Below are 18,615 nucleotides of genomic sequence, written 5' to 3' on the forward strand. Positions count from 1 at the left end.
AGAGAAAGAGTGTGAGTTTCCTATTTTTTTTTTAAACTATGAACAGTTTACTCTTAAAAATTAGACTATCCAGAATGGTGTGCATTCTGAATTACAAATTTCAGTGTAGCCAGAGAGCTATCACAACCACTTTGCACTAATTTAGGGTACATTCACGGACACCATTCTTAAGTGTGATATATTTTGGATAAGAAATGTTGGTTAGACCAGAACGGATATCAGTATAACAATATATTACTACTGGAATAATTTACCTAAACATTTTGTATTATACGTTTAATTACCTAAACTGCATTATTAAACTCAGCAACTCTGTCGGATTTCATTGCAAAATCATCACAATCATAAAGGCTTCAAGAGGCATCTTACATGGGGTATGTACTGCATATCGCTCACACTGGGGCTAAGGCCTCAAGGTAACACCCTTAATGCAAAACATATACAACACTCATGGGACTTCCTTCAAACCCTGGGTAAAGAAAAGGGTTATACAATATGTCTTGTTCATTAAAACCTTACAGCAGATGAGAGAATCCGTTACATTTTTTGGGCTCCTTGACAAGGAAGGTAATACAGGATATTATTGTATCTTCTTTCCTCGACAGTTATTTATTTTTAGTCAGAAAGATTAACTGAAACCAGAAAAACAGAAAAAAAATACTATTTTTCCAATTTATAATTTGTTTGCTCTCTTTATAGTGTAATTCCCCCTCTCAGACTGAACATAGCTGGTTTTCCATCAATTTTCCATATCACAATAATTCTAATAACAGAAAAGTTGTATTTACAGTATAACCTGATTCACTATCTAATTTGAGAAAGTCTAATTAGTTTGCAAGCATATGTTTATCTTTGCACATTCAAGAATTAGCCCTGGTTTGTTGCATCTTAAAGCAAACCTCTATAATGAAGATGCAAACTTCTATAATGAAGAAAACGAAGCCAAGATGGTACTGGTTTTCCATCGCCAACAACACTTATAACATGCATAACAGCGAAAATTTATTTTGTATTTTGTATTGCAGATTTCTTACAATAAACATTCTTAACAGGTAGCTTGGAAGCACAGAGGTTTTATACTACTGACAACATGTGCTAAAAAAACTATCCGGGGCTCATATCAAGTTAGAGTGGGTGACTGAAATAGTAATTTTGGTATTTAAAGACCTTTTTAATTTAAGAGCTAATACAAGTAAGAATTTCACAAGAACTACTACTTGGGTACCAAGTCGATAAATTTCCAAAAACATATATAAACAGTACTAGCCTTTTTACTGTTTCGTTAGTATTGAGTGAAAGTCCATACTAAACTCATGCGTGACTGCCAAGTACACAAAGTACTTTGGAAAGCACAGTAATAAAAACATTAGAAAAACATGAGCAAGAACTGTATATGAAAATTACTAACAGTGATGATCCAGTACTGGATCATATGTCAAAAAAAAAAAAAAGCAGGAGTCTATTTGTAAATGTTTTGTGTTTGAGGCAGGAGAATTTCAGCATGCAACTGTAGTAATCATATGGATTACGATTTAAAAAAATTAAAAATGCCACAGACATTTACACAGGCTTTCATTATTGATACTTACAGAGTCAGTCCAGAAATAGACTTTGAGAACACAGACTGATGAGATAACAGTTTTTAACCATTCAACATGAAGTGTCACATAATTGTAGAGGAGTCAAAATTATGGTGAGATGAATCACTTTTTAAAACTTTGACCTACACAGTCTCCAGAAAGGAAAGGAGCCTTTGCATTTATTCTCAGATTGTACTAAGAATGTCTAGAGATTTCTGTTGAAGTATTCACTTTCTAACCAATATAGGCAGTTCAGGGTCACGGGGGACTGTGGAGACTGGCTGTGCTAACAGTGTAGCAAGTAAAACTAAATGTAAATTTCAAACACAGTGGCTATTTGGCTTATCTACTTTGGCAGTGAAATGACATGCTTAAATTTGTTTATACCTAAATAAAATTAATTTAGTGTTTCAAACCACAAAGCACTGAGACTATGCCAGTCAGCAGGACGAGCAAAACAACATAGCCATTTGCTAAATACTAGTCAAACTAACGTTCATTAGTAGAACTCCTAAAATGCAATGAATGCAGTGAAAGCACATACATAAGATATTTGAAAGGTACATTAGTGAATGTAACACACGACTCCAATTACAATTCACATCCATTTACTATTCTTAATAAGGCTAAGGAATACTTATCACTTAAATAAGGTACAGTACTTTGAAGATATTACAACAAAGGGTGTTTCACAGGAGTCTTGAAACAATATTAATATAAAACTATTAAGTTTGATTCCACACATAAAATAAAAAATTGGACAAATGCAAAACAATCCAGAATATTAAATCACCAGGATTTTATGACATTGATTCAATTTGAATTATCTGTTAAATATTACGGTGGCGCAGTGGTAGCATTGCTGCCTTGTAGTTAGGAGACCCGGGTTCGCTTCCCGGGTCCTCCCTGCATGTTCTCCCCGTGTCTGTGTGGGTTTCCTCCGGGTACTCTGGTTTCCTCCCACAGTCTAAAGACATGCAGGTTAGATTAGGTTCTAAATTGTCCCGTGGGTGTGTGTGGGTGTGTGTGTGTGTGTGTGCGCCCTGCGGTGGGCTAGTGCCCTGCCCGGGGTTTGTTTCCTGCCTTGCTCCCTGTGTTGGCTGGGATTCACTCCAGCAGGCCCCCCGTGACCCTGTAGTTAGGATATAGCGGGTGGGATAATGGATGGATAGATACTTTAACCAGTGTCACATATATACGTTGAAGGAGCGAGCAGGGGGCGGAACCCCCTAGTGTTAGAAATTTTACAAAAGCAAATGTTACAGAAGAAAATGTTAAGAACTTAGAGGGATTTTCTGACAAACCAAATTTTTGTAACAACGTGTTTTTAAAGTAGCTTTAAAGAGTTTGTTTAAATTAAAATATCCTAAATTACCTGGGATTTCACTAACAGTAAAACTATAATATTTTTTATTTTTAGTTTTGATTTTAAACAGCAGTTTGTTTTTTTTTTTATTGGCGAGAACATATTCAATTATAAATTTAGAATGTGCACATAGTAGAATAAATCAGGTACCCCAGGGTTACAACATCTTTATAAACCCTATGCCGAAATCCCCTTTTAAAAATGATACAATCCTCCCCCCATTTGTTGTTACACTGGAGGACTCCCAATGTTTATTAAATAAAATGTTTAAATTCAATCCCTGTAATGTATTGTAACACTAATGAATGACGCTACTACATCACTTAAATTATAGCTGGGTAACTATTTGATAGAAATACCACTATTCTAATGCTGCTTTTACTGTATTTATACATATAGGTTGAGCATCCCTAATCCAAATTGCTAAAAAAAATCCAAAAGTGAAATTGCTGTTAGCTATGACGATAATGTGGGAGTGAGACAGGCTGAAAGAATTGCCAGCTATGCTTGTGAAAATGTGAAATGCAAAACACACATATTATGTAAAAATGTTTCACACCCTATGAAACAAAGGTAAAAAGGACTGTTTTTAAATTGAGCTGATAAAGACCTACAGGAGATGCAGATTACAATACTAAAAAACCCTGAATTAGTAAATGTTCCTAACGACACTAGCATAGAAGCATTGATGAGGCTCAAAGGTATCCGCCTTTTGACTCCACTTCTAAATGAATAGCTGAAGTAAGTAAACATTACTGTCTAATTAGAAATACAAAGATTTCAACCAGAATATAGCCTTAGCATTTAAACACAAAGTATATACATAGACCACAATGCCTATCTAAACTCTATTTGCTGCCATTATGCCAAATAGTAATGCAATAATCAAAATGACAGAAAGATATCTCAGCAGACCACACCTTTCAATAAAAAGTTGAATGGGACTATGTGTTTGTAGTGGTACTGAATAGGTATTGAGTATCATGAAACATCATTTGTATGGATATTGAATACAAAAATTCTGGTGTCATGACATCCATATAGTAAAGTTCACACACATTCAAAATACGGAATGGTGTCTGATACAATGCATATTTTACATACAAGCATGATGCATGTATGAGAATTACAAACGTTATATTGTCAACTGTTTTAAAAAGGTTTGTGGTGGTAACATTACTTATATTAAATACATACTGTTTCATAGAAACAATTACTTCAATCACAGGATAGCAGACTAAGAATGATTAAAAATGTAGGAAGTTTTGGGATTTAAACAAATTCATCCACCACAGCATTTATCAACTATTATGAAAAGCTTTCAGGAAGACAAAAGACTTATGCACAGCATGTATCTATTATTTCACTAATTTTCCCTGTCTTGTAAATAAATATCTGATCTTATCTACTTCAAATTTTTTAAATTAAAAAAATGGTAACACCACTGTGAAACACAACTCGGCTCACTCCACTGTAATCAAATATAAGGATAACATGGAAGATAGCAAAGGTAGTTTACTAATCCAAGTTAATAATTATAACATGAAGGAAGAAAAGAATAAAAGTGTTAATATTGAAAGAAGAAAAATGCCAAGTGAGCAAAATGAAACACTTGCCTATATTGTTCACACAGAATACTGAAAACAGTGCATGTTTAGACAACAGTCACCGTTTGCCATTACCTGTTCAGCAGAAAGCACAGGAGAGGCTTCAGGAAGCATCTTCCAAAAGTACTGTCTTTGATACTCTGTAGCATGACCCATATTCTTAAGATCAGCTGATCTGAGACCAGCTTTCTTTTGCAAAGATCTATGAACCTACAAAACAAGGTTATGCTGATTGATTAGACAAAGCAAACATACAATTTAAAATTAAAAACGTTCCACATATAGGAAATTGACTAAGTGCACTATGTTGCAAAATAAAGACATTTTATTCTGTAATTCTATATGAGGAAGGAAAAAAATGTTTCCAAAGCATTTTTTTGGGGAAAACTAGAACACTTAAATTAAAAATAGACAATCTGACCAATTTTGACCAAGTTCATCCCAATGGAAACAGATCCCCAATATAAGTTTTTGTTATGTCAGTAGGGACATGTGCAAGGGTGATAACTCAACATTCACTACAATCACTAGGCACGAACCTGTGCAGCCCCAACTCACTTGTACAGATGCTTAAAATCATACTAAGTTAAATTATCTTTATAACCATAACAGTAAAATAGGCAAACAAGATAAACAAGTCACTTAATTTATCTTCAACTGAATGGAATAAACAGCACCCTAAGTGTGCCAGTGTATGTCATTATGTATATACTGTATAGTGAATGAACATGTATTTAATATTTAAATTACACTAAAAACAAACAAACAAACAAACAATCTCATGGGTGAATGACCCGATGATTATAAAAACCTAATGTTTGTAAAACACTAAGTAATCAACAAAGCACCACAATGACCTAATATTCACCACGAATCATTGCAACTAGCAGTTAGGTAATTCTTTAGAAACTTTTAGGTTTACGAATTACAATCAGAAGTAGCAAAATCTTTGCTAACAGTTAATTGAGTGTGAACTGGAAGATGTTAGTAGCCTCTCAAACAGCTCCCAGTTTGGAATAATCAATTCATTGAATTGCCTACCACCTACAAACTGTTAATTCATGATTGTCTGAGTACTCTGATAATTTTAAAATTAATGAAGAACTAGGGGGCTTTGCTCACCAACTCAGGGCCACTTTGTATCACTGACGCTCACGTTTGTGGATTTCACTTTCACCAAACAACACATTTTTTAATTCCCACAGATATGCCTCTTCATTGGGAAGAAACACTAATTTTCCCTGATGGCAATACGAAAAAGACGTTCTACAAGTCTCCGACAAAGTTTAAATCTGAATAATATATTTGATCTCTTTTCACTGTTCCATTATTTCACAGAGTAATAATTTTTGTTTGTTTGCGCTAATGCAATCTTTATCATTTTTTTGAGACTTTTGAATTTTAGTACTTTCGTTATCTCTAACCTACTATGCATGAGTATTTTGCCAACATTTCTGAATTCTTTACGACGTTCTAGTTTGTCGTCTACTCTATCTTTTACTAGCAAAATACCCGCGCTTCGCAGCGGAGAAGTAGTGTGTTAAAGAAGTAATGAAAAAGAAAAGGAAACATTTTAATAATAACGTAACATGATTGACAATGTAATTCTTTTGTCATTGTCAGGAGTGTTGCTGGCATAGATATCTATATATCTATCTTCTTTGAGGTGCGAGCAGCTGTTGGGGTGCGAGCAGCTGTTGGTCGGGGTTCCAGAATCCATCGAGGAAGAAAAATTAAAAACATTATTTGTACAAAATCTTAATTTATTTATCCATTCCTAAATAAATAAATGGGCAGGCTATTTCGTATCAGTGCAATACGCTGCTTGTTAAAACGGATGACTCCTGCTCTTGCGTGCACTTAGTGCTGCGTGGGTATTATGAACTATCGTATCTGTCCAATTCTATTTAAATTTTAAATATAAGTAATTTTTATTTGGTCGACAGAAATATGTTTAGTAGGAATGCAAGTTAAATTTAGTCATCATTGCATAATTTTTTCTTCACCACAGAAATTTAAAGACTAAATTCAACTTCCATTCCTACCAAAGATATTTCTGGCGACTAAATAGAACCTACTTATATCCAAATTCGAGCTATTGAGATGTCGTCTGCCTGTCTGAATAAGTCACCCTCGCTTCACTCTTACTTTTTTTACAGTTCATTTAATCATGGCTAGCCACGGTAAAATCATAACATGGAAGGAGGATTACACTGAATATGGCTTTACCAAAACAATTACTGATGGCGAATAAAGTATCCATTATTCATAAAGCTTTAATTGGTGATCTGTTTTTCTGTGTTAACCTCATAATTTTTCATACTTCTTCTCAAACTAAGGGTGGTGCGAAGGTAAAATAAATCGGGAAGTGCTGATATATATATTGAATATACTGAAATAGTTTTACTGTCAAATAATGCAAACAGTACGCGGCACGTGTTTCGCCCTAATTCTGGGAAAATCAGGCAGTACACACTCACTGCACCCCCCTCTCGGAAATCGAACCACGGACGTCAGCGCTAGAGGCGAAGCCTCTCATGTTGCGCCAGGGTGTGTATATATATATATATATACTAATAAAAGGCAAAGCCCTCACTCACTCACTCACTCACTCACTCACTCATCACTAATTCTCCAACTTCCCGTGTAGGTAGAAGGCTGAAATTTGGCAGGCTCATTCCTTACAGCTTACTTACAAAAGTTGGGCAGGTTTCATTTCGAAATTCTACGCCTAGTGGTCATAACTGGAAGGTATTTTTCTCCATTAACTGTAATGGAGTTGAGCTGGAAGGCGGAGTTTAGTGTGACATCATCACGCCTCCCACGTAATCACGTGAACTGATTGTCAGCGCGTGCGTAGAAAACCAGGAAGACCTGCAAAAGCGCTTAAGAAAACATGCATTATATAATTGAGAAGCAGCGAAAAACAATAAGAAGCGAGCGAGTGACATATACTACCATATTCATGAGTGTTGCTGCCTCGGAAAGAAAGCAAGGTGTAAACCTAAACTTTAAACTAAGTTCATAGACAGGCTACCGCTGGCGTTTCACATGCCCACAGGTAATCGGGATACAAGTTTAATGAGAGGGCGCGGATATAAGCGAGAGTTTTGATCACTTTATAACTAAGTTAAAATTGTAGGTGAAGGGGTGTGCTTATGCAAATTCTGAGAGACTGTGTTTGTGGGGGATTGACAGTTAAGGCGGGTGGGGGAGTCACGTCATCATCTCCCCTCCCATTCATCTAATTTCGGTCTGAGCTGAGCTCGGCTAATGCCGTCTTCGAAGCAACTTTGTCAGACTGCCACCAAATACTCACAGAAAAATCCACAAGTTAATACACACGCTGTCTCTATAGAGTTTCTCCACACTGAATCCTCCAGACACTACTTACAAAAGGTCACATTGACAATCGTGTTACGTTATTTTTAAAATCTGTCCTTTTCTTAGCACAAGCACAGCTGAGAAGCTTCGATGCACATGCTCCATAACGTTAAAAATAATGCATTTAATCACACTTTGCATTACAAGCAAAGGGAGCTTTTGTCAATGCATGATTTCCTGGTACTGTACACGATTACATTGATCAGCGCATCCCGATTCATTTTACCCTCGCACCACCTTAGTTTGAGAAGAAGTCTGAAAAATATGAGGTTAACACAGAAAAACATCACCAATTCAAGCTTTATGAATAATCGATTCGCCATCAATAATTGTTCTGGTAAAGCCATCCTCCTTCCATTTTATAATTTTTCCGCCAATAGCCATGATTAAATGAACGGTAAATAAAGTAAGAGCAAAGCGAGGGTGACTTATTTAGGCAGGCATATATATGACAGCAACACTCATGACAATGTCAATCATGTTACGTTATTATTAAAATGTTTCCTTTTCTTTTTCATTACTTCTTTAACACACTACTTCTCCGCTGCGAGGCGCGGGATTTTGCTATATATATAATATATGAATGACCTCCAAAGAGCTGAGACTTTTGATATCATGAACGTGTCTGCAAAACTGTGGTCTCCTGCCCAGCAAAAGTCGAGCAGCCAGCGCAGCAAGCATAGCTGTGCCGGCCTTTGAGGCGCTGACTGCGCTTCTGCTTTAAGTCAAAGTGAGCACTTTTAATTTTTTTCATCCTCCCCCTGCGCTATAGCCCAGACAAGTGCAAACACGGGACCCCTTTTCTACACCACGGCAAAATAATATTAAGGCGATTCACACTTTCCTTTGCACGTATACGATTATGAGGTCCTCACCTCGGATTATGAAAACACGCACACGAGTGGAGGACTGACAGTGCCATCACAGCCGATTAATGGCGGGGCGTCTCACCAGTCTACACAAGGCGATCATAACGTCAGCGAACACATCTCTCTATACTATATAAAAGAAAAAGGCAACTTTCCTTTCTTTACACCTTTTTTCCTTTTATCCCAAACCAAAGCCTTTCTCTCTTAACACTGCAGAGGACAAAAACTAATTTTCTTTAAATGCCGGTAAGGCACATTACCACAGGCACAAATTTGAGCGTTCACATAGAAAATGTAATTTCTATACCACAGCCGTCGTGTAGCGCCTTTCAAAAGGGATCAACTACCGAGAGATGATCCATATACATTTTAGCTGCTGTTAGTTACTTACCTGTTGTGTTACACAGTCTTTAAAATGTAGTTTACCTGAAACCACTCCAGTAGTGCTCAATGTACCTGTACTTCTTAAAACGTTAATGTTTTACTGTTTAATAACTTATAGACTATATTTTATTATTTTTCCCTTGCACTCAGTGACCAAAGCTATACACCTAGATAGGTATGTATATATATATATATATATATATATTATATATATATGTAGATATGTATATAGATATGTAGATATGAAGATATGTATGTGTATATATATGTATGTATGTGTGTGTGTGTGTGTGTGTGTGTGTGTGTATATATATATATATATATATGACAGCAGCAATCCAAGCTGTGAGAAAACACTAAAAAGGAGGCATGTCAGGCGTTGTGGTACATTTTCTGATGCAGCTAGACGAAAAAACTTTGTGACGCTGCCGCCAAATACACAAAACAATTACTTTGACAATCATGTTACATTATTTTTAAAATGTTTCCTTTTCTTTTCATAACTTCTTTAACACATGACATCGCAGGCTGGTAATTTGCTATATATATATATATATATATATATATATATATCACAGCGACACTCATAACAGTGACAAAACAATTACATTGACAATCATGTTACGTTATTTTCAAAATGTTTCCTTTTCTTTCTCTTTCCTTCTTTAACACACTACTTCTCGCTGCCAAGCTGGTATATATATATATATATATATATATATATATATATAGATATGAAAACAATATATAGATATATATATAGATATATATAGATAGATATATATAGATAGATATATATAGATAGATAGATATATAGATAGATAGATAGATAGATAGATAGATAGATAGATAGATAGATATGAGAACAACACTCATATCAATGACAAAACAATTACATTAACAATCAAGTTACGTTGTTTTCAAATTTTTCCTTTTCTTTTATACCTTCTTTAACACACTACTTCTCCGCTGCGAAGCGCGGGTATTCTGCTAGTATACTAATAAAAGGCAAAGCCCTCACTCACTCACTCACTCACTAATTCTCCAACTTCCCGTGTAGGTGGAAGGCTGAAATTTGGCAGGTTCATTCCTTACAGCTTCCTTACAAAAGTTGGGCAGGTTTCATTTCGAAATTCTATGCGTAATGGTCATAACTGGAAGCTGTTTTTCTCCATTTACTGTAATGGAGATGAGCTTCAACGCCGTGGGGGAGTTTCGTGTGACATCATCACGCCTCACACGTAATCACGCAGTACATAGAAAATCAGGAAGACCTCCAAAAAGCGCTGAAGAAAACATGCATTATATAATTGAGAAGGCAGCGAAACAATAAGAAGCGAGCGAGTGACATATACAACCATATTGATGAGTTCTGCTACTTCGGAAACAAAGCACGATGTAAACCTACACTTTAAATTAAGTTCATAGACAGGCTGCCGCTGGCGTTTGTAATTTAGTGCCTGCCCATATAAGGCCGTCCGTCAGCGGAAATCCAATAGCAAACTCCACTAAATATTCACGGGTTAAGGACTGTGCTTATGCAGAGGAAGATGAGATGGTCAGCGTGGTGTTTGGCACAAACTCAGCGAAACTGCGAGAGAAAGTTTTAAGTGCCAGGACTAAGGTAACATTAAATACAGCCATGGACATAGCACGAGATGGCACCAGCACAACTGGGAACTTCGATGCATGTACACCTAGCGGCTCACGTTAACTTGCGCAGTTCACAGATAAAAGCAACAGTTCCAAACAGCTGAACAAAACCAAATTACACAATTGAAAAGGCAGCAAAAATATGAAGCGCCTGATACATACAAGCATATTCATAAATGCTGCTACTGTGGAAACAAAGCACACGGTGGAAAAAGTCAATGTCCCGCTAAAGGAAGACAGTGTAAAAAAACGTGCATGCAGTGTGTCAGGTCTCGGATAAAGAAGAAGACGAGCTGTTTATTGATGCAGTAAGAAACAAATCGATGAATGAAACCTGTCATCTTTACAACGATTGACAAACACGGAATGTAACTTGAACACAACACATCCTACAAATACAAACCTGATTGAAAGAAATAATGATAATCAAATCTTTGATGACAGCAACACTCAGTAACACTCACAAAACAAATACTGTATATTGACAGTCATGTTCCGTTATTTTTAAAATGTTCCCTTTTCTTTTCTAGCTTTTTAACACACTACTTCTCGCTGCGATACGGGTATATATATATATGTATATATATATATCCCGATCTACATACTCGAATAATGGATACTTTATTCGCCATCAATGATTGTTTTGGTAAAGCCATACTCAGTGTATTCATTAGATGAACGGTAAAAAAGTAAGAGCGAGGGAGGATGACTTATTGAGGCATGCAGGCTATAGTGCGCCAACTCTATCTGAATTGCGATCACATTTGAAAAAATATATCTTTTCAAGTTCTATTTAGTCCATATGTGTCAAACTCAAGGGCCGCGGGCCACATCTGGCCCGGCGTGTAATTATATCCGCCCGAGATCATTTTATATACTGTATTATTGTTATTAATGGCCGGGTATATGAAGCGCTGGTAACACAATAAACTACAGATCCCATAATGCAGCGCTTCAGCTGCCTTGCCGAACACTTACTGCGTTAATCAAGTCTACCTTAAGATGCTGCAAGTTATTGCGAAGCTAGCTCACACGATGCTGAAGAGAAAAGTTGATTCTGAAAATAGAGCCTTTAAAAACCGATGGGAGGCTGAGTATATGTTTACTGAACCCGTGTGTCTCATTTGTGGAGCTAATGTGGCTGTAATTACAGAATTTAATCTAAGACGGCACTATGAGACAAAACATCAGGGAGTTCTGTGTTGTGGAGATTCTCAGGATGGATTGCAGGTGCTCATCAGTGAGGCTGAAAGACCTGAATGCAATGCAGAAGATACAGAAAGCAGCATAATTAAATAAGAATCTGACACCAGCGGACATTTTTACCCGTGCACAATCACAAAGTGATTTCAAGTGAAGCTGCTTTTATGGGAGACACAAATGCACCAGTGCACCTTGCCTCACTTTCCCTGTTGCCAAGTAATGTTAAACCAAGTCGTCACTACGGTGTTCCCAAATACGCACTTTGCTGATAAACTGAGCGCACTGAGTTTGCACGGCGCTTTGGTGACTTTGAAGAACAAAAAAAGTCCGTCTACATGCGGCTCAAACCTTGTGCATGTTTGGTAGCACATATCTGTGTGAGAAGCTCTTCTCAGTGATAAAGACTAACAAAACAGCACACAGGAGTCGCCTCACTGATGAGCACCTGCAATCCATCCTGAGAATCTCCACAACACAGAACCTCACACCAAACATAAACGAACCTGTTGCCAAAAATAGATGCCAGGCGTCCAGCTCTAAAATGACATATGAGCAAAGAAAACTGAATGATTTGATTTGTTATTGCTGAAAGGAACACATTTCATTTATATTTGTAGGTTTTGTTATGCAGCATGTTCATATTTGAATTTGTATCACTTTGACAGGATATATTTTTATGGAGAGCAAAATCTTTTGGGATATTTAAAATCTAAGTTTATTTTTTATATAAAATTACATAAGAGTAAAGAAATGTGAATGTTTGTTCTTTTAACGTTTACTTTATTTCTAACTTGTATAATTTAGAGAGGATGAATTTTTATGGAGAGCAAAATATTATAAGTTGTTTAAGGTTTGAGTTGATTTATTCACGAATAATATTCCTGTCTGTTTTTACCATTCCTACCAAAGATATTTCTGTCGACTAAATGAAAATTCCTTCTATTTAAAATTTAAATAGAACTTGAACAAATACGATAGTTCATAATATCCACGCAGACTTGCACGTAAGAGAGGGAGTTATCCGTTTTAACAAGCAGCGTATTGCACTGATAATGAAATAGCTGTGTGTGTATATATGTAGATATGTATGTATATGTATATATATGTTTATATATGTGTGTGTGTAAATATATATATATATATATATATATATATATATATATATATATATATATATATATATATATATATATATATATATATATATATATATATATATATATATATATGACAACAACACTCATCACTCACAACAGTGACAAAACAATTACATTGACAATCATGTTACGTTATTTTCAGAATGTTTCCTTTTCTTTTCATTGCTTCTTTAACACACTACTTCTCCGCTGGCTGGTATTTTACTAGTATATATATATATATATATATATATTATATTAAATTATATTTATATATATATTTATATATATATATATATATAAAAAAAACGTATAGTTTTGTCCAGGAGGAAAGCAATGTTGCCTCAAATCAATGGCAACCCTTTTGTAGGGTGTGTCCCCGAGACTTATTAATTGTCATCGCGAAGCAGAGCCTTACTGGAAATTTGAGGCATTTCAATTGAAATGGGAGATCAGATGGTATAACGGTGATGCCAGGAATACATTCAGAATGTGGCACTCTGCTGTTTTTTTTTGTAGCTGCCTTCACACAGCTTCTCCGCTGCTTTATAAATGAACACCATATAAGGCCATTGTTTCTCCTTGCTTCGCGGTTCTGTACTGTTTTATTGTTCGTTTATTACGATTCTTAGTTATTGTGTAGCTATTCGAGACTTACTTTACTGTTCAGGTACCCATTTCCTTTGTTTAATCCGCGGCTTGTACGTTATTTTTTGCTCGTTTATTACGATTATATAGATATTTATTGATTCCCTTCTTTAGCTGACTGCCTGCTCATATAAGACGCTCCGCTGGTTTTTTGTGAAACAGCCTTTACACAGATTCTCCGCTCTTTTATAAACAAGCCATCACCTTCTCAATTGTGTAATGTGTTTTTTGAACAGGTTTAATGCATGGAAGTGATCACTCGTACTGCTTTCAGTCAGTTCACGTGAGCTGCTCTCTTCTGTGATGTTGCGATGTCCACGGCTTTATTTAATGTTAGCTAAGACTCGGCACAAGTTTCTTGCTACAGCAATTTGAACTCCGTTACAAAGTGATCCAAAGTCTCGTTTATACCTCGTGTCTTCTCATTAAACTTGTATCTCGCAAATAAAGTATTCGGCGTTTATTTATTGATTCCCTTCTTTGGCTGACTGCCTGCCCATATAAGGCACTCCGCTGTTTTTTTGTGAAGCAGCCTTTACACAGCTTCTCCACTGTTTTATAAACAAACGCCATATAAGGCCGTCGTTTTTCCTTGCTTCGCCAACTAAGCAGCCTTTTTATTTAATCCACGGGTTCTCTGCTGTTTTATTGTTGGGAGCTCTTCCTTCTTTTCTACGTACTGTGGTCATAGTCACTTCACGTGATTACGTGGGAGGCGTGATGTCAGACGCAGCTCCACCCCCCCCCATGGCCATTGAGCTCAACTCCATTACATTATATGGAGAAAAATACCTTCCAGTTATGACCATTACGCGTAGAATTTCTAAATGAAACCTGCCTAACTTTTGTAAGTAAGCAGTAAGGAATGAGCCTGCCAAATTTCAGCCTTCTACCTACACGGGCAGTTGGAGAATTAGTGATGAGTGAGCGAGTGAGTAAGTGCTTTGCCTCTTCTTTGTATAGATTACGGCCCCGGGCGTGGTTAAATCTCTTGGCACAAAGTTTTGTCTCGTGGGAAGTGAAAGCATCTCTCTGAAAGTCACATGTCGTTCTAGGCTAAAAAGTCTCAACTCGTCCCACGAATTTTTTTATTATAATAGAGAGAAAAAAATTAGCAACCATTACCTTAAATAAAAGATAAGTATTTGTGGATTAGGCATTTCTTTTTAATTTACTATACTGTATATTGAAGAACTAGCCAAAAATATTTTGTTACTTGAATTATACTGTAGTTCACTAATGCCATACAGTAATTGTTAAAATTAAAAACAAAAAAGTTTGAAGCCATAAACATATACCTTAATCTTCATACTAGATAACAGTAAAGCAATTATCTGAAAACAAGAGGGGTCAAGTACAAAATGTATCAATCACACAAACTATTTACCTTATTTTAATATACAGTAGTTTCCAAACATATTAGACTTGTGTAAGCCTTAACAACTACCCTATCCAAATCAATAGCTGAAATAAATAGAAATGTACTTTTAACATCTATGCAACTACAAAACGTTTCAAAAGTTAAGTTAATGGAGCACTTTAAAATACAATCGATCTCGTTATAACAACACACCACTCTTCTCAACAGTCTGTCAAGCATCTGTGGAGTTTAAAAAGTTTGAGGAGACAAGACAGTGAATAACTGTCAAATTAAACAGTCAAAATCTGTTACATTTGCATTAATTAAAATTGGGCACGCATTCGACTCACGCCATTGTAAGAGAAGCAATCATGTCTGAGGGTAACTATATAGACATTTGAATAATTAACCGTTAGGTTTTGAGAATTTTGGGACCATTTTTGTTTGAAAATAGCAACTGTTTCAAAACTAATATCAGTGTCAGCAAAGACCTGTTTCAAATTAAAAGATGTGAACACCACTACCAGGCAATTAAAAACAATGTCTTCTTACTCTTCATCTTTTCCCCCACTTCAATGTGGAGTCAATATACTTGGTTAACCTTCTCCAAACAGCTTGGTCCCACACCTCCTCACCAGTCAATTAAAAACAATGTAATTCAACAAATATTTAATATTAGTTAAAAATTCCTCACCTTCACTAATGTCCCATTGTATGAAAAAAATAAAACGTAAAACTTGTGTATCACCAAATAGGTGGTGTTCCAACGCCTACTTTTCTTGCTTGTTGAAACTTCAGTATTTCCATATTTTCTACACTAAAAACATGTCTATCTATAAATTGAGTTTCGCTTTTAGATTATGAAAGAAAAAAAAAAAACCAAATATAATAGCACACAAGTTAAACGTAATAAGGAATCAACCAAGTCATAAAGGAATCAAGTTCTCTTCCTTTCAGGCAATATCCTATTAACTGGTTAACAGTACCTATAATGATGATAATGAAGACGACTCTGGAGATGTGCTTAGCGTTCTGTCACTTTTTCATTTTATGTCTCCTTCATAAATTGAATAAATAACCATTAGCCTCCTGATTCTTTGATTAATTAGAGATACTGATATTCTCATTCCAAATTATTTGTTTGAAAGTAGAATGCATTTTCCCCAAAAATATACTCTGTACTGTGTACTGTGTCAGGGGTATCAAACAGATCCCGGAGGCTTGTATTTCTTTGTTTTCATTCCTGCCAACAGGGTACATCAACACTAAGAACGGACTTCTAATTTAGAACTGGTTGGAACAAAAATGGCGTCTCACCAGGAACTGAGCCTCAGACCTCTGGGTGGGTTAGTGAACTATTGGGCAACTAAATAAAAGGAAATAATTGAGTGTTCTGCATTCTGTCAAACAAGTCAGTTACATTTTAAGCAAAACAAATTTGATCATGGTTATAAAAAAAAAGAAAGTGACTGAATGGAAATCTGTAGCCACTGTACAGGGGTTGATTTAGTGGCCTAAGTCAAAGATAATAATGGGACCCTCATCAAAGACTTGTGCAGTGAGCTCTGTAAAATCAAGGTGTGCCTATGAACCTATGCAGACAAGTATACATACAGAATGTGTAAATGCCATACATTAAACTTTGAAAATTGTTGTTCTAAGGAATGGCTTAATTATAACTGTTTTACTAGAAGCTATTAAGAGTAATGCTGAAATAATAACAATAGATTAATTTTATGCAGTTGCTCTGATAATGAAACTGTTTGCTTCTGCACAAACGGTTAATAGCCCCCAAGATGCTGGACATAGCAAAAATTAATTTATTGTAAGGATGTATGTGTTAGTATGATTTGATACTTACTTTTAATAATTTTCATTTGTTAACCTCCATTGCATAACCCAAAAGTCTGTCTCAGGCTCAGAATTCTATGCAAAAATGGCTAACCCAAATATTTCTCAGGATATAGCTGCTATGATCCAATGTCTGGCATTAAGTCAGAAAAACACTCTGAACAGTACTCTGCAGTCATCTAGTGGATAAAATAACACTATGCCACAAAAAACATATTTCTAAGCATTGTGCCACTCTAAGGTAACTCGTCAAAATTCATGAGTGGCAGGGCACCTTCAACCAAAACACAATGAAATGTAAATGAGAAGTTGTAAAGCCAGTATTAGAACAAACTGAAACTGAGCCATTGGTTGAATCAGCAATTTTGATGACAATGTAAATTGGTCATCAGATATTGACACAGGTAGTGAAACAGATGAATATTACACTGTATGCCAGAACTAACATGATATGCCTGATGAATTGTGTCACCTAAAGATTCATAATGGTGCAAGTAGGTGTACGGCAAAGAGGTAAAAGGAATGTGATCAACTGGAAGGAGAACACGTTAGCCTCTAAGCAGTGTTCACAATTCAACAACTGTTAATGTTCATGACAGGGTAAATGTATTACCAAGTCACTAAGCCATGCACTGCAATATCCTACAATATCACAAGCAGCGATGGATCAGGCACTTTCATTCTATCCTCTCTCATTCAAGCACCAGAAAAACAAAAAGTATAAGAAAAATGCACAAACACATTACTCCTATCTTCCCGCTTGCAACTGTTTCAAAATATATATCACATGAAATGTACTAAATCTGCATTAGTACAGAAATGGACATTAGAAACACCAATCCTTCTGTACTAATGTTGACATTTAGGCATTTACATGTACTAACATTATTTTTAATGGAAAAACAAAGAAAAATTCAATAATTCTGGCTTGTTTTTCTGAAAGTAAACATAATGCTAATGAGGTTAAAACACCTGCTCACAAATGACACTGTTCCCACAGAATGATAGCATGTGAACAGCAGGTTTGCAAAGCCTTGGAAACAAATCTCAAGTAATATGCAAGCAATAAAAATCAAACAAAGAACCCTTTGTAAACTTATTTTTCCTGTTGCCCAAGAGTTCAGTTTCTTTTAGCTGCAAGAGTTCAGGCACAATGTCCACATTAACATCAAAAGGAGTTGAATATTTGTTTCTTAGAGCTTAAAGCCTCAAAGGCAAAATTCATATTCACAACAAAGGTGAATGCCTGCCCAAGTACACATTTCTGACTGTACTCTGTTCCTTAAAATTGGGAAAACAAATGGGTTTTGCCTGTTGCAACCGACTCAGATTATTTCAAAGTTTGGAGAGTGAAGACAAAGATAATTAACAGTGATATACTAAAACTGAAGCTCGTAATGAACCATTTCAAACACACACAAATTACCTTATCTCACAAAACACAGAGAATGAAGTACTATAATAAACTGTTTTGGCCGATTGCTACCGGAAAACCTTTCATTTAAAAAAATCCTTCTTTCACATTTGTAGACAACACTCTTTATTCCAATTTGCACACAGAGCCACAACTGAAC

At 35.8% G+C, this 18,615-nt stretch overlaps 1 protein-coding gene across 3 annotated transcripts in view; it reads right to left on the reverse strand.

Moving 5' to 3' along the window:
* The window catches only part of mdm1 (Mdm1 nuclear protein), a 126,894-nt gene that overhangs the window by 99,589 nt on the left and 8,690 nt on the right, over positions 1-18,615 (reverse strand). For 2 of the 3 annotated variants that reach the window (XM_039769780.1, XM_039769781.1), the window contains exon 4: positions 4,629-4,763. The exons of the other annotated variant lie outside the window; for it this stretch is intronic. In XM_039769780.1, coding sequence (XP_039625714.1) covers positions 4,629-4,763 — 135 coding nt within the window. The remainder of the gene's footprint in view (positions 1-4,628; positions 4,764-18,615) is intronic. 3 annotated transcript variants of the gene reach the window in all.

This window comes from Polypterus senegalus, chromosome 11, assembly GCF_016835505.1.
Source record: "Polypterus senegalus isolate Bchr_013 chromosome 11, ASM1683550v1, whole genome shotgun sequence".
Lineage (NCBI taxonomy): Eukaryota > Metazoa > Chordata > Cladistia > Polypteriformes > Polypteridae > Polypterus > Polypterus senegalus.